The following is a 15181-nucleotide window of genomic DNA, read 5'->3' on the forward strand; positions in this document are numbered from 1 at the left end:
TCATGGGGACTTTTACTCATTTCTAGTAATTTCTGAGGTGGTGGAACCAGTCTCAGAGTATTATCTTCATTTTAGGAGACAGATGGAGATTCAAGCAGCTGGAGCTTAAATGTTTTAGAGTTTGAGGCAGAATCCCCGTTGAATTAGGGAACAAGCAAGTCACCGGGGGTTTCAGCTAAGCCCCCTCTGCTCTCTACCCCCTCCCCGGTGACATAGCTCTCAAAGATGCTAAATGCTTTCTTTTTTAAAAAAATGAAAAGGAAAGTTTTTTATTATGTTCATCTAATGCATGTCAGTGTGATTTAGTTTCAACATATGATCATCTCCAAGCTATTTCGGGCACAGAATTAAAATGCAAGAATCACACTTGAAGCTGTAAATGTGCACGGAGGGTGTGTGTGAAGAGGGGGGAGAATGACTACAGGGGAGAGCTATGAGCCAGCACATTCTCACTCAGCAAAATGGGGTTTCAAAAATAAACCTGGGCAGCCAGGAGCACTGTGCACTAAAGCTGTGGTTAGTTAGGTTCCCTAAAAATGAGCTGGAGTGGTTTCAGCTGGAGGTGTCTGCTGCCAAGATGCCTCTGCAGTGCTGACAGAGAATAAAAGGTCCCTAAAAGGATAGGGTTTCCTAGGAGAGTCATTTCAAACGAGGCATCGGCACCTACTGTACTTAGAGTCCTGCAGTAGAACAACTTATAAAGCAAACACCAAATTTACAAGATTTGCAGGCAACAATAAACCCTTGAGAATGTCACTTTACCTGACAAGAAAAAAGGTTACTTTGTACACAGGTTTTAAAAGAACAGCCTTTCGTGCTGTAGAGGTAACTGATTTAAGGAAGTCACTGGAAGAAGAATGGAGTGACGTGTGAGCTTTCGTTTAGTTCTTTAACACAGCCAACTCCCAAGGCCTCTGCAGGCTAACTGGGACTGAACAATTCAGAGGAGAAATGTAGTGTAACTCCAGGAAAGTTAACTCTCACCCATCAGATCTGGGTTGAGACAGATGCTGATAAGATAGATGGTGTGTGTTGCATGACCTTAACCACATTCCCACAGTCATTCGTCATATCAAATGCCTCACATGGCACAGAAATTATGTAGGAATTCAACACCACCAGGCAAGTACGAAGCATGTGTTCTCAAAGTGGAAAATGGATTTAGTGTTACTTCTTTCACCATCTGTATTAGGTCATCACAGACAAGGTTACACGGCCCACCACGTAGTCAGATATGGAGGGGCATACGTTATGAAGAATGTTTGTCTACGTGTCTTGTTTATCTACGGAACGTGCAGCTAAAAGTTAAATGAATGAACAACTCAATAACTGATTAAAAAAAAATCTACACGCACTACACTTTAGCCAATTTCCTCTTTTACAGAGAATGCCTATAACTGCTTTTCCTCATTTTCAGGATTGGGTACTGTGATTTTTTAAATGTCAAATATTTGGGGCGGGGGGGAAGGCTGGATTTATTTTTGAAAGCCACAATTGCATATCTGAAGCATCAACAAACCCTCTTCTAAAAACAGCAATGAAATCATTGTACAAAGCCTGCGGGATCCACCACACAGATTTCAGGAACAGATGAATGAACGCCCAGAACCCACGTGTCTTGAGTCCATTTTGCTCAAAGATGTTAAGGCTGTCATCGTGGTAGGGCCATGGCAGTAGTGACAGTCTGGAAATGGAGTTCAGCCCCTGCCCACTCATCTTTCCAAAGATAGTCTTAAAATGGGGTGGCTGCTCATCCCTAGGGCATTAACTCTTCGAACACTGAATGTCACTGGATGTCTTACTAATTTTTCCTTTACTAGAAATTCCTCATTCCGCAAAGTAAAATGAAGCCCTTACAAAGACTTGCTTAACTTACATCCAAGGTGTGACTTCCAAAATGAAGCCATGATGAGACCAACAAGCCTACAGCTCACGGGCAAAGGGGATGATGACGATGGCCTTGCTGGGGTGCGGGAGGGACAGTGTGTGTGGTCCTGGAGGGACGGCCAGGAGGGACCCTCCCTGATAACGAGGTACCTGGAGGAGCCAGGATACTGGTTAACGAACATTAGATGAATCCGTGACCACTTTGTAAGAGTACGTGCTGCATCTGCCCCTACAATTCCCACCCGGCAGCTGATCCTCTGCATAGGGCACAGGCGCACAGGGGATTTAAGACAGAAGATTCTTCTCAGGTGCTGCATTTCTAGGCCAAACAGGAAGTGGCCAACTTTCCTTTGATAGAATTTGGGGAATTTTGAAATGAGCCAGATCATCTACCAGTCTGGTGACTCAGCTGTGTGAGTAACCAAACCCAGGAAGGACGTCGGGCCTCTTTATGTGCAGTGCACTTCTGCTCAGAGGTTTTAGAGCCGTTCCTGGTCCTTTTCAGTTCTCTCTCCCTCGCCCCCTCCCTTCTCCACAGTGAGCAGAAACGGACCTTTGCCACTGCACCTGCAGAACACAGGTCCCATGTCTAGGGATAATACAGCACATTTTCCAAAAGGCAGCATGGATATTTATAATAGAATAATGAGGTTATTTTTCCTGCATTCAGTTTATTGATGAATACATTTCCTTGAGGCCTCCTGAATTTATAAGTGTGACAGGCTGAACTACAGTGTATGCTATGTCAAAATCCAGCCAGGGTAGAATCCCAGTCCTTCATCAGTTTCATGTGAAAATTTAATTTGTGCACTACTCAGGCAGGACTGCAGCTACGCAAACTGTCCTAAGTCTGACGCAAGGCAGGGAATGATTATCTCTAGAACAACAACTCCCCCTTTCCCACAGAACTCATCTGCATTTTTCAATGTTTGTTTAGCTGAAGATGATGAACAATCAGTCACTTCCCCTGACTGTGTCCTGTCTAATTACAGCTCCACAAGATCCACAGCAGGTGCAAACAGCCTGACTTCCTACTGAATTCAGCAGTTTCTTTACTAATGGACAACAATTCCATTCAAGCTGAAGCAGTCACCATGACCGCATCTTTAGTGGCAGACTTAAAAACTAGTTTGCTTTTTGGTAGAAATCACTTCCTAAGGCCTGAAATAATCTCATCTCTCAAGTTTAGTCTTTAAACACCTTTAAAAAGTTACCCCCCAACCGTACACACACAGGGAAGTTAACCACAGACTTTGCAATGAAAAGGTCTGTGTCATGGGAGGGCTGAGCCTAAGTCTCCAACACCAGAACTCCTAGGATTTCTACTTCCTCCTCTGGAAGCCCCTACATCAGCCTGATGCAGCAGAGACCTCCGAGCTGTCTGATTTTCCCCTTCTGAGTGCTCTGATTTCCAGGTCAGGCATCTCCGCCTCCTCCCTGGGGCATCCTCACCTGTTCGATTCTCCACAGGAGCTCCTTCTCCTGCCGCCCCCACTCCTGCCGCTCCCGGTCCAGGCGGTCGAGAAGCTCTACCTTCTCCCGGTTCCAGTTCTTCTCGCTGTGGTGGATCTGCCATCGCAGGTCCATGACTAGCCCATGACTGTCGGCCAGGAGCTTCTGCTGTGCCTCCCTCTCCTTCCTGAACACCCCTTTGCTGTCAGCAGAGGAGCCCGGGTCTCCCAAGCTTTTCTCAGTCTTCGCTTCCAGCTGTCAAGGAGAACAGACTTAGGAACTTAGTCCCTGACAGTCTCGCAGTAGTAGGCGAAGAAAATCTCAGCACTCTCATGTATTATCCCTGGAAACATGTTTAAACCAAGATCTGACCAGTCTTATGGAGGAAGCACTTTTCATCTTTAAAGTCCTAATTAAAAACATCTGACATGGGAGAAAATATTTGTAAACAAAGCAACTGACAAAGGATTAATCTCCAAAATATACAAGCAGCTCATGCAGCACAATATCAAAAAAACAAACAACCCAATCCAAAAGTGGGCAGAAGACCTAAATAGACATTTCTCCAAAGAAGATATACAGATTGCCAACAAACACATGAAAGGATGCTCAACATCACTAATCATTAGAGAAATGCAAATCAAAGCTACAGTATCACCTCACACCAGTCAGAATGGCCATCATCAAAAAGTCTACAAACAGTAAATGCTGGAATGGGTGTGGAGAAAAGGGAACCCTATTGCACTGTTGGTGGGAATGTAAATTGATACAGCCACTATGGAGAACAGTAGGGAGGTTCCTTAAAAAACTAAAATTAGAACTACCATATGACCTAGCAATCCCACTACTGGGCATATACCCTGAGAAAACCATAATTCAAAAAGAGACGTGTACCACAATGTTCATTGCAGCTCTGTTTACAATAGCCAGGACATGGAAGCAACCTAAGTGTCCATCGACAGATGAATGGATAAAGAAGATGTGGCACATATATACAATGGAATATTACTCAGCCATAAAAAGAAACGAAATTGAACTATTTGTAGTGAGGTGGATGGACCTAGAGTCTGTCATGTATACAGAGTGACGTAAGTCAGAAAGAGAAAAATATTGTATGCTAACATATATATATGGAATCTTAAAAAAAAAAAAAAAAAGTGGTTCTGATGAACCTAGGGGCAGGACAGGAATAAAGACGCAGACGTAGAGAATGGACTTGAGGACATGGGGAGGGGGAAGGGTAGGCTGGGATGAAGTGAGAGAGTAGCACTGACATATATACACTACCAAATGTAAAATAGCTAGCTAGTGGAAAGCAGCTGCATAGCACAGGGAGATCAGCTCAGTGTTTTCTGACCATCTAGAGGGGTGGGAGGGAGACACAAGAGGGAGGGGATATGGGGATATACGTATACATATGGCTGATTCACTTTGTTGTACAGCAGAAACAAACACAACATTGTAAAGCAATTATACTCCAATAAAGACGTTAAAAAAAAAAAAAAAATCTTGACGGAGTCACACAGAAGGTGAAGCAGTGAATCCACCCAGCTTCCCAGAGTCTGCTTCTTGCTCTCCTTCCCAACTGTGAGTCACCACATCTCTTGCCTGTCCTGCTGTACAGCTCCTTGCGGGCAGGCACGTGTCTGCCCCTACATCCTTAGCACCCATGTGGAACCTGGTGATGGGACAGTGATGTAACCTAGCAGTCTATAATAACGCCCAGGAGATTAAAGACCAAAAACTAACAAGCAAGCAAAAGAACTCCCATCTAGACATCACATGCAAACTGCTGAAAACCAAAGAGGAAACCTTGGAGGCAGACAGAGAAAAAAAATACACCACACACGGAGGTGCACAGATGAGAATGACAGCAGACTTGTCCTCGGAAAGTATGTAAGTCAGGGGAAAATGGAGTGACATCTTGAAAGGGCTGGAGGGGGAAAATGTCGACCTCAACAGAATTCTGTACTCAGCAACAGCATCTTTCAAAAATAATAGAAGAAAAATGCTTTTTCAACAAATGAAAACTTTAAAGCAGGCTTACATTTCAAGAAATGATAGAGGAAGTTTTCAGGCACAAGGAATACGATATCAACAAACACTTTGCACAAAAAATGAACACTAGAAATGACCTAAATAAATGCAAATATAACTCATTTTCTCCTGTTTTTAACTGCTTTAGAATGCTACTGAGTGTCTAAAAATAGTTGCATTGTATTTTGTGTTTACAGAATGTGTAGAAGTAAACTGTCTGACAACAGCACAGAGGACAGGAGGAGGGAATTGGGGGTGTACTGTTGTTGGTGAATGTGATAAATTGTAGTGAAAGATTCATGAACATAAAGATGTATACTTTTGCCTATTCTAGTTCAGCAGATCCCTGAAGTCTACCCATGGACCCATGTTAATCCATTTCAATTCTAATGGTTTCTAATCCATTCTGTACCTCGACACCAGAATAACTTCTTAAAAATGCAAGTCAAAATGCTTTACTCCCATGATAAAATCAGGATTAATGTTTCAATTCTTTGGCGATTCTTCCTTCCACTCGTATGTGACAAGGTGCAGCTCCTCTGGTGTGCCATGCCCCTTTCTTCATGATGTCCCTTTTTTGTCCGAAACACTGTTTCTCTCCTTTTCCATGTGCCCACTCCTGTTCATCCTCTGAGATTCATTCTAAGCAGGGCTTTCACAAACAACCCTTCCCTGAACCCTCAAGCCGAGGTGTGTGCCCTGCATGCCCCCCCATCCCTGAGAGCCTGTGTACAGGCCTGGCGAGGCACTTACCACACTAGTACTAACTGTGGCCCTTGTCTGGTCTCCCACTGCACTGAGAACCCTTTCAAGATCTGTCTTATTTGTTGGGGGATCCCTGGCGGTTAGAGCAAGGTCTGACCTAGGAGTCAGTTGAAGGAATCACAGATTTGGGAACTGACACAAGATGGCCTCCACTGAGAGAAAATACTTCACTTTTGGGAGAATTCAGCGGTTTTGCATTTAAGTAGAAAAGGATAAAGATGAGTGAACTAGCATCAGCCCACATCCATCATTCCCCGGGCTCCAAATGTTTGAGAAACTCTTAAACAATTTGGGGCAGAAGACTAAATCTTTACCTATTACCACCTGGCTTCTGGGTTTGAAGTCCTAGCTTTATTTCTTGGTGTTTAGTGATTCTCCCCGAGGCTTTATTTGTAGCAAATGTGTGGGTGGACACCAGGTTCCTCTAAAACAAAGATGCAAGGTTTTGAAGCTGGCTCAAGTCAAAGATTATGCCTCCTCTTTTTAGCTACGCTTACATCTCTGAAAATATTTAGGTTTTTCCACTATAAACATAGTTTTAAGTAAGTTTAAAGGCAGCTCATCAGAACGTCCTTACTCATTTCTTCTCCACTGCCAGCTCTTCAGGCTGTGAACTAAGATAAACAGAAAATCTAGTAAGAACCTCCTACCCAGCAGTAGGCAGGATTCATCACTGGGTTAGCAACTGCATCCCTTGCCTAGCCTGGCCCGGTGCTTTGGTCCAGCTGTGCTTTGCTGCTTCCGCTGCAGAGGAGGCTATGCCTGTGCTCCACCCAGGGCTATGAGCCGGACACCACTGCTCCCTTGGACCAGGCAGCAGTGCCCGTGAACTTGTGGGCACCACGGGAGCTGTCTTCTTTTGACAGGACAGGCCCTTTAATCTTTTGTCAAGGCCATTTGGAAGATGTCTTCTTTCCAGGCAAGTTTTTCCTTTCATGACTGAGCCAATTCATACAAAGTTTTGATTACTTCACGGTTTGCCTCAAAACAGGGCCTAGAAAATAGATTATCAAGGACGCGCAGACCTTTCCTCCCTTATCGTGATCAAGGGGCTGGAAGAAACCTGGAGAAGCAATCTGAGCGAGCAGGCCCTACATGGGAAGTGGCATGGCTTTCAAAGATCTCCAGGGAGAAAGCACTTAGAAAACAGCGTTCCTGGCTCAGCCCGATCTTAACGCCCAGGGCCGGTGTCTCAAATCCCCGAGAGGCTCTGCTGTCTTGTGGGCGGTGGAGGCAGTAACCTGCTGTCAGCTCCAGTCACACTAAAGGCTCTGTGATCTGAGACGACACGCTTCCTCTGGGCCTCGGGCGCCTTCCGTGTAAATAAGGACACTGAAATTGATCAGACTTCTAGGGCTGTAGTGGGAGGTCTACAAGCTCTTTCTGGTATTGGGAGAAGTCTAACGGAAAGTATTCATTTCCTTTTTTCAGAGGTAACTAAACCACAATCTGCTTTTTCTTTGCCCCTGTCTGAATTCTGTCAGTGCACTCTCATCACGTTTTCACCCTGGCCGTGCTTCCGTGGCGCTAAAGACAGCCTTGCTCCCTTCTCCCCACCTCCTCACCAACACTTGCTATTTCTAGTTTTCCTGATAAGAACCATTCCAACAGGTGTGAGGTGACAGCTCATTGTGGTTTTGATTTGCATTTCCCTGATGATTAATAATGTAGAACATCTTTTCATGTATCTTGTTATCTGAAGAAAACGAAAACACTAATGCAAAAAGATATCCCCCATGTTCATAGCAGCACTATTTACAATAGCCGAGAAATAACGCACAACCTAAGTGTTCATCGACAGATGAATGGATAAAGAAGATGTGGTACACTTGTATAATGGAATACTACTCAACCATGAAAAAGAATGAAATAATGCCATTTGCAGCAACGTGGATGGACCCCAAAGGCATTATGCTAAGTGAAATAAGTCAGAGAAAGATAAATACTGCATGATTTCTGGTATATGTGGACTCTATAAATATTATAAATGAAGCCAAGCTCAGAGATACATGGAACAAATTGGGGGTTGCCAAGGGGAAGGGGGCAGGGAATGGGTGAACTCTTTTTGCTTTTAGTTTAAATAAATTGAATAATAATAATAAAAAGAGACAACCTTGCTCTACACAGAATGGGAAAATAAACGCTACTTTTGAAATGCTGCTGGGTTGGGGCAGTGTTCCAGATCTGGGAGAGGTAATAGGAGGGAAAAGACAGCACTGTGGGAAGGCGGGGACTTTCTGGGGTGGCAGAGGCAGCTGCTCCCAGCTTTCTCCTCGCACCCTCTTTCCCTGGCACGCCCTGGGATCCGGACCCTCCCCACGGTCGGAGCGGAACCCTGGCGGCTGTACCTGCTCCAGGCGGCACGTGAGCGCGGCCCACTCCACATCCCGGGAGGCCTTGTCACCGGCATATTGTTGCTGCAGCCGCCGCCGTGCACGTTCGTCCTCCCACAGCTCCACACGCAGCTCCTCCAGCAGCGCCTTGAGCGCGCAGAACAGCGGCTGGTTCTCTGCCACCTGTGGGGACACCGGGCGGCTCTGCCATCTCACAAGGGTGAGGACAGGAGGCTGGCAAGCAAAGGGGCACTGGTGCCGGGCTGTCTCCAAGGCGGGTGGGAGGGAATCTGCACAGTTAGTGGGAGAGCCGGGTTCCCTGATCGCCTGCAGGGTCTGGGGCTGACGCTGCCAAGGGCTCATTGGATTAGGATGCTAGCACCACAGGAACCCGGAGCAGAGACGGGAGGAAGCTGTGGGAGGCCAGGGGGAGCCAAGCCAGGGCTGCCAGGACACTCTGCTTGACTTCAGATGTCCCGGCTCTGGTTGAGGAGCAGAAATAATGAGATAACCTACACTCACGTATGTATGCTATCATTTGAGTGCCAGCTGTTGAACCAGAAGGGAATTAATAAAGGGCTCATGTCTCTCATCAACATAGGTGGTCATACTCAGACTCGTAGTTACTAAGAGGTCATATATTACAATATATGACAAGCATAGTCATGGGGTGGGGGTGACTTTTGAGGTTTAACAATTAAAGCCAAAAGTAGAGGGTGTGGAAAAAAGGGAACCCTCCTGCACTGTTGGTGGGAATGTAAATTGATACAGCCACTATGGAGAACAGTAGGGAGATTCCTTAAAAAACTAAAAATAGAACTACCATACGACCCAGCAGTCCCACTACTGGGCATATACCCTGAGAAAACCATGATTCAAAAAGAGTCATGTAGCACAATGTTCATTGCAGCTCTATTTACAATAGCCAGGACATGGAAGCAACCTAAGTGTCCATCGACAGATGGATGTATAAAGAAGATGTGGCACATATATATACAATGGAATATTACTCAGCCATAAAAAAAAAAAAAACGAAATTGAGTTATTTGTAGTGAGGTGGGTGGACCCAGAGTCTGTCATACAGAGTGAAGTAAGTCAGAAGGAGAAAAACAACGTATGCTAACATATATATATGGAATCTAAAAAAAAAGAATTGTCATGAAGAACCTAGGGGTAGGACAGGAATACAGACGCAGACGTAGAGAATGGACTTGAGGACACGGGGAGGGGGAAGGGTAAGCTGGGACGAAGTGAGAGTGGCATGGACATATATACGTTACCAAATGTAAAATAGCTAGTGGGAAGCAGCCTCATAGCACAGGGAGATCAGCTCGGTGCTTTGTGACCACCTAGGGGGGTGGGATAGGGAGGGTGGGAGGGAGACGCAAGAGGGAGGAGATAATGGGGATATATGCATATGTATAGCTGATTCACTTTGTTATAAAGCAGAAACTAACACACCACTGTAAAGCAATTATACTCCAATAAAGATGTTTAAAAAAAAAAGCCAAAGGTAAATGGTTAACTTGTTCGTGAAGGCTTCCTCGTGGTCCCCCGAGAGAGAATCACTATCCCTCTCTTTTCTGCTCACTAATGGCAGGAAGAACCACTGCACCTACTTGTTTATCCTGTTCCTCCCCTGTCCCCCAGATCTGTAAGTTGTGGGAGGAGACGGTGCTTAGCTCATGGGAAGCATGCAAACAGGTCTGATAAAAGAATGGATTTTTATTACTAATCTGCTTATACCTAACTTAAAAGATTTTATATTTTCTAAAACCAGTCCAGCCCTTTGGACACACATTTCAAAACCATGATTGCTATCTTAGTATGCTTCAGCATGGGCATTTTTTCAGAAAGGTTTGGCCAAATGAATTAATACACACTGAATCAATTATGGTACCTGGATGATAAAAGCCACACGAGCCCATCTCTTCCAATCACACAGAAAACACTAAAAGCCTATCTCGAGCTCCCAGACCGGTCTCAGGGAAATCCTGTTTGGTATATTTATGAGGCAGAAAAAATAAAAGCTCTCTCAGTCCTGCTGGAGGCAGGTTGTCTGTAATATGGGAAGACAGAGAATCCCCTATATGGTAAAGCTCCAGTGCCGGGGCAGCGAGGAGTGGACCTCCAGCCTGGGGTCTGCATGCCCATCAGCCTTCTGTCCTCCATCAGCTCGAGAGCCAATCGTGCTTCTAAAACCATCTAGTCAGTGCATGAAACATACATGTACATATACAAAAATGGCTAACTGCATTTGGGGAGAATTTGAGATACTTCACATATGTTTGGATTTAAATAAAGTTGAATTAGAAAAGAGAAATTCCTTAACATGAGATTTATCACTGAAAACACCATAGTTTTCTCCATAGTTTACCTGAAGAGTTTTAATATTAGATACAGTAGACTTTTGGTTGAGTGGAATGGTCTGTTTGTTAGCATTTATTGCTCCTTGATTTTTCTCACCTTGAACAGCAATTTTCACTTTTAGCTTTGAGATGAAAGGCACTAAGAGGACAATTCAGTTAACATTTGCAAAACTCAGCAGAACATTCTAAAAATCCTACATGTTCTTTCCAACCATCTGAATATAAGTAAATCACCTCTATTCTCAACGAGATGCTCATAAAATGTGTGAAATTGTATTGATAATAAATGCAGAAGTTCCTTTCAGCTCTACACCAAAAGTATTTAAAAATGATATAAGTGCAAGTGAGTGACAAGACGTGCTGCAACAGTCTTTTCACAAATACACATCTCCCTAAGTACAGAATTTGTTTGCTGAAAAATTAGATATGGTTTATGATAGATTTGATTTTTTCATCTTTGGATTTTAAATTTTTTAAAAAATCACTATTCAAGTCAAACAGTTTTAAGCATAAAATACTAAAAATTTTGATCCACTCTTTGGAGTAGTCGTCTCATTTTCACTTTAGAAAAAGCAGAAAACCACATAATAAATTCTTATATGTTATTAATAACTCCCTGTGAAGCCGAAGTTGTGTATGTGGTCAGCTGTGGGCTTCTTAGGCGTATAACAAACAGCCGTGACAACATTAGGACCAGAACTTTGTGCTCCTTGAAAGCAGGGTTCACATGACAGTCCTTTTGCAGATTGAAAATTTGCTTCCTCTGGAAGTAAAAGTACTTTCTGGCATTAGCAGATATCAGATTAAATAAAATTAAGCCTTAATGTTTTCATGCACATTTGGGTCAGAGTAATCAACATAATGTCCTGTTAATACCAATATTATATTTAATCATCATGGAATGAGCTCAAAATTGCTTCGGGGTGAGGGTGGCCAAAGGGAACAAGAGCCCAGAGAATTGATGCTATTTGGTACCTGTTCCCATGGTCACCCGGGAGCAGCAATGTGGCCTGGCAAGCAGCCAGCCTAGCTCTGCCACTGGAGAACAATGGCAAGAGCTGATGTCCAAGGGAATGAGCCATAGATGGGCATGATCCTTCCAAATGACTGTTACACACACAAAAGCCTAATGATGGTAACTAATGCTAATGGTTTCTAATGGGCCAGGGTGTGTTAATCATTCACCTACAGAACCTTGCTTGCATCTCACATCTCTCCTGAGTGCACACTGTCACGTGCCTGTGTTACAGGGGAGGAACCACAGTGACAGGTGACCTGTCTGGCCGTGAGGAAGTGTGGAGCCTGAGTGCAATCCAGGCCTGTGCCACCTGAGGCCAGACAAGCCCGTCAACATATGTGAATTCTGGCATCATACCCTACCCGGGCTTTTTTTTTTTTTTTTTTAAAGATGCCTAATCTCTGTGAAGCAAATTCCATCCCCCCCACATCAGGAGAAATAATAATAGTGAGCCATCCTGAAAGAATGCCTAGAAGTTACTCCTCTCACTTTTTCTCTCAGTGGTGGCCCTTTGCTGGGCTATGTTTTTGGTAAAAAGACCCAAATCAAGTCGAGAATGGAATCAAGACTCTGGTCCATTTCGAGGTCTTCGGGTGAAAGTGTTCTTGGATACAGAGCTTTCTGAACCTTCTGTGCCAGGGGCCCGGCTCTGCAACCTTTTAATTTATATATCTGGTAAGTGTGGTCAATTAAAAAGACCAACTTTTCAATCTCCTTAAGATCAGCTGGTTGGTTTTCTTGCAAAGAAACAGGATAAAATGGTTCCACTATTTCCTGCTCCTCGTTCTAAGGGCATTTCAGCCCTTCCAAGCTCATCTCTCTTGGGGAAGGCTTAAAATAATCCCAAAATTGGCATCAGGAGCTTGACTGTGCTATAACGTTTTAAGCTTATAACAGGTTCAAGGTTGGGCTTCAGCCAATAGGACTGCTACCCAGTTATAGGACAAATATTAATAGAAAGTGAAAAGGAAATTTATAGAAAGGTAGCATACCAATTGGTGAGGCAATACCAGCTACTTTACAGAATCACTTTTGCCTAAGATTTCTAAGACATGTGCATCGTAATTCTGTGAAAGAGCTAAACTACCATCAACTACTTTGCTTGTGTCAGAGCCATTAACTTGGAGATGGGTTTAATCTGAAGTTGGAACAGAGGTACTGACCTGCTGCTATGGGCTGACCTGCAAAAAGCCAGTCACAAAATAGAGGTGCTGGCCTCCACCTCCTACTCACTTAGGCAGAGAGAGTTCTGGAATGCTGTGGTGGCTGCCCCTGACCCCCAACACAGGCATGCATAGTTCCTACTTGATACATATAAAGAGAGGGGCCTCCTGCAGGTTCAAAATAAAAGTAACTCTTCCACCAGCAGGAGCCCCAAGACAAGTCCTCTACTGAGATTAGCTAGAAAGGATACATTTACACATCCAGCAACATTTTAACAGATAAGCCATTTGTCATTCCTACCTTCATTGTTACATTCAGATTAAGATTCTTTTCTAAAACCCTTATCCCCCCCACAGATAAAAGAGAATGAGTCGGCATAAAAAAAAAAAAAAGAATGAGTCATTGAAGACTGGCGTGAAAATATAATCTATGATGGAAGTTTGCGGAGATGACAGACTCATCTATGGACAGAACTCCTGTGTTCACTGGCTGAGGATACGCCAGGTGGTCTGGGCCGTGCAGGCTCCGTGCCTGCAGGTCACCATCATTTTCACCAAGAGCCTCTGGGGAATAAAGGTGGGTGTGTAAGAGAACAAATAGATGTAGGTTGAATAAGGTATAAACCCAGAGCTGTCACCAAAGACTTCAAAGAAACAAGGGCAGGTCTGATGAAAGTCAAGTGGCCAGATGGGAACAATGAGCTTATTAGCAAGCTTGTTAGCGTATTTAGATCTCCTGCCACTCCCTGAAAGATATGTCGCAAACTGCCGGCCACAGTTAGCTCTGGGAAGTGGGACTGGGGCCAAGAAAGTATTTCCTCGGATACCTTTTGATACTGTGACCCTCCATGTCCTGCACATACTATTTTCACAGTAATAGAAACAAACAAACAGAATACACAGCAAAAATAAAGTGTTTCCTAACCTTAAGCTCTAGTCTGCTTCCCTTCATACAGAGTTGCATGTCTCCTAGGCAAAGTTATAATAAAGTTGCAGAGTCTGAAGAATAAATCTGGTGCAGCATACACAAGTGAAAGATAAAAGCTACCTAGGCTCAAGTGGAGCACTTTCTTATTTCAAAAATTAAATCAGGGCAGATCACAGTTCTGATGTGCAGAAGTGCTTTTTCCGGAAGTTTTTGCATCTTGGGCAGAGCAGAAAGGGTGGGCTGCCAGCAAGTGGGCTTCTGGGCACCAGGTGAGTCCAAGTCCAGGAGGTCCTGGAGCCAAAGGCATTCTGTCTATAGGGGAAAGGCCGGCTTTGACCTAGGGCAGCCCCCAAGGGCCCTACACTGAAGATGGGTCCTGGGTCACTGGCAAAGGTCCAGGGGAGCAGATTCCACCCGGTCCTCAGGCTGGATCCCTGGTGAGGCTTCCTCAGTGACCAGGGGCAGTTGAAGGAAGACTTGAAGATGAACATGAAACGTAATTGCATTAGATCATGCTCTGAAGTTTAGGTTCTTCATATTTACACTTAGATGCTTTATCAGATCAGAAATAAATGAAAAAGAAATGAAACAATAGCAAAGATCAATAAAACTAAAAGCTGGTTCTTTGAGAAGATAAACAAAATTGATAAACCATTAGCCAGACTCATCAAGAAGAAAAGGGAGAAGACTCAAATCAATAGAATTAGAAATGAAAATAGAGAAGTAACAACTGACACTGCAGAAATACAAACGATCATGAGAGATTACTACAAGCAACTTTATGCCAATAAAATGGACACCATGGAAGAAATGGACAAATTCTTGGAAAAGCACAACCTTCTGAGACTGAACCAGGAAGAAATAGAAAATATAAACAGACCAATCACAAGCCCTGAAATTGAGACTGTGATTAAAACTCTTCCAACAAATGAAAGCCCAGGACCAGATGGCTTCACAGGCGAATTCTGTCAAACATTTAGAGAAGAGATAACACCTGTCCTTCTCAAACTCTTCCAAAATATAGCAGAGGAAGGAACACTCCCAAACTCATTCTACGAGGCCACCCATCAACCTGATACCAAAACCAGACAAAGATGTCACAAAGAAAGAAAACTACAGGCCAATATCACTGATGAACATAGATGCAAACATCCTCAACAAAATACCAGCAAACAGAATCCAACAGCACATTAAAAGGATCATACACCATGATCAAGTGGGGTTTATCC

General features: G+C 44.0%; 1 protein-coding gene across 2 annotated transcripts in view; it reads right to left on the minus strand.

Annotated features, from left to right (window-relative positions):
* MTCL1 (microtubule crosslinking factor 1) overlaps positions 1 to 15181 on the minus strand; it is a 125646-nt gene that overhangs the window by 12881 nt on the left and 97584 nt on the right. For both annotated transcript variants that reach the window (XM_068562770.1, XM_068562769.1), the window contains 2 exons: positions 8490 to 8657; positions 3340 to 3594 (listed from right to left, as the gene is read on the minus strand). In XM_068562770.1, the coding sequence (XP_068418871.1) occupies positions 3340 to 3594; positions 8490 to 8657 (423 nt within the window). The remainder of the gene's footprint in view (positions 1 to 3339; positions 3595 to 8489; positions 8658 to 15181) is intronic.

Source organism: Eschrichtius robustus, chromosome 14 (assembly GCF_028021215.1).
Source record: "Eschrichtius robustus isolate mEscRob2 chromosome 14, mEscRob2.pri, whole genome shotgun sequence".
Classification (NCBI taxonomy): Eukaryota; Metazoa; Chordata; class Mammalia; order Artiodactyla; family Eschrichtiidae; genus Eschrichtius; species Eschrichtius robustus.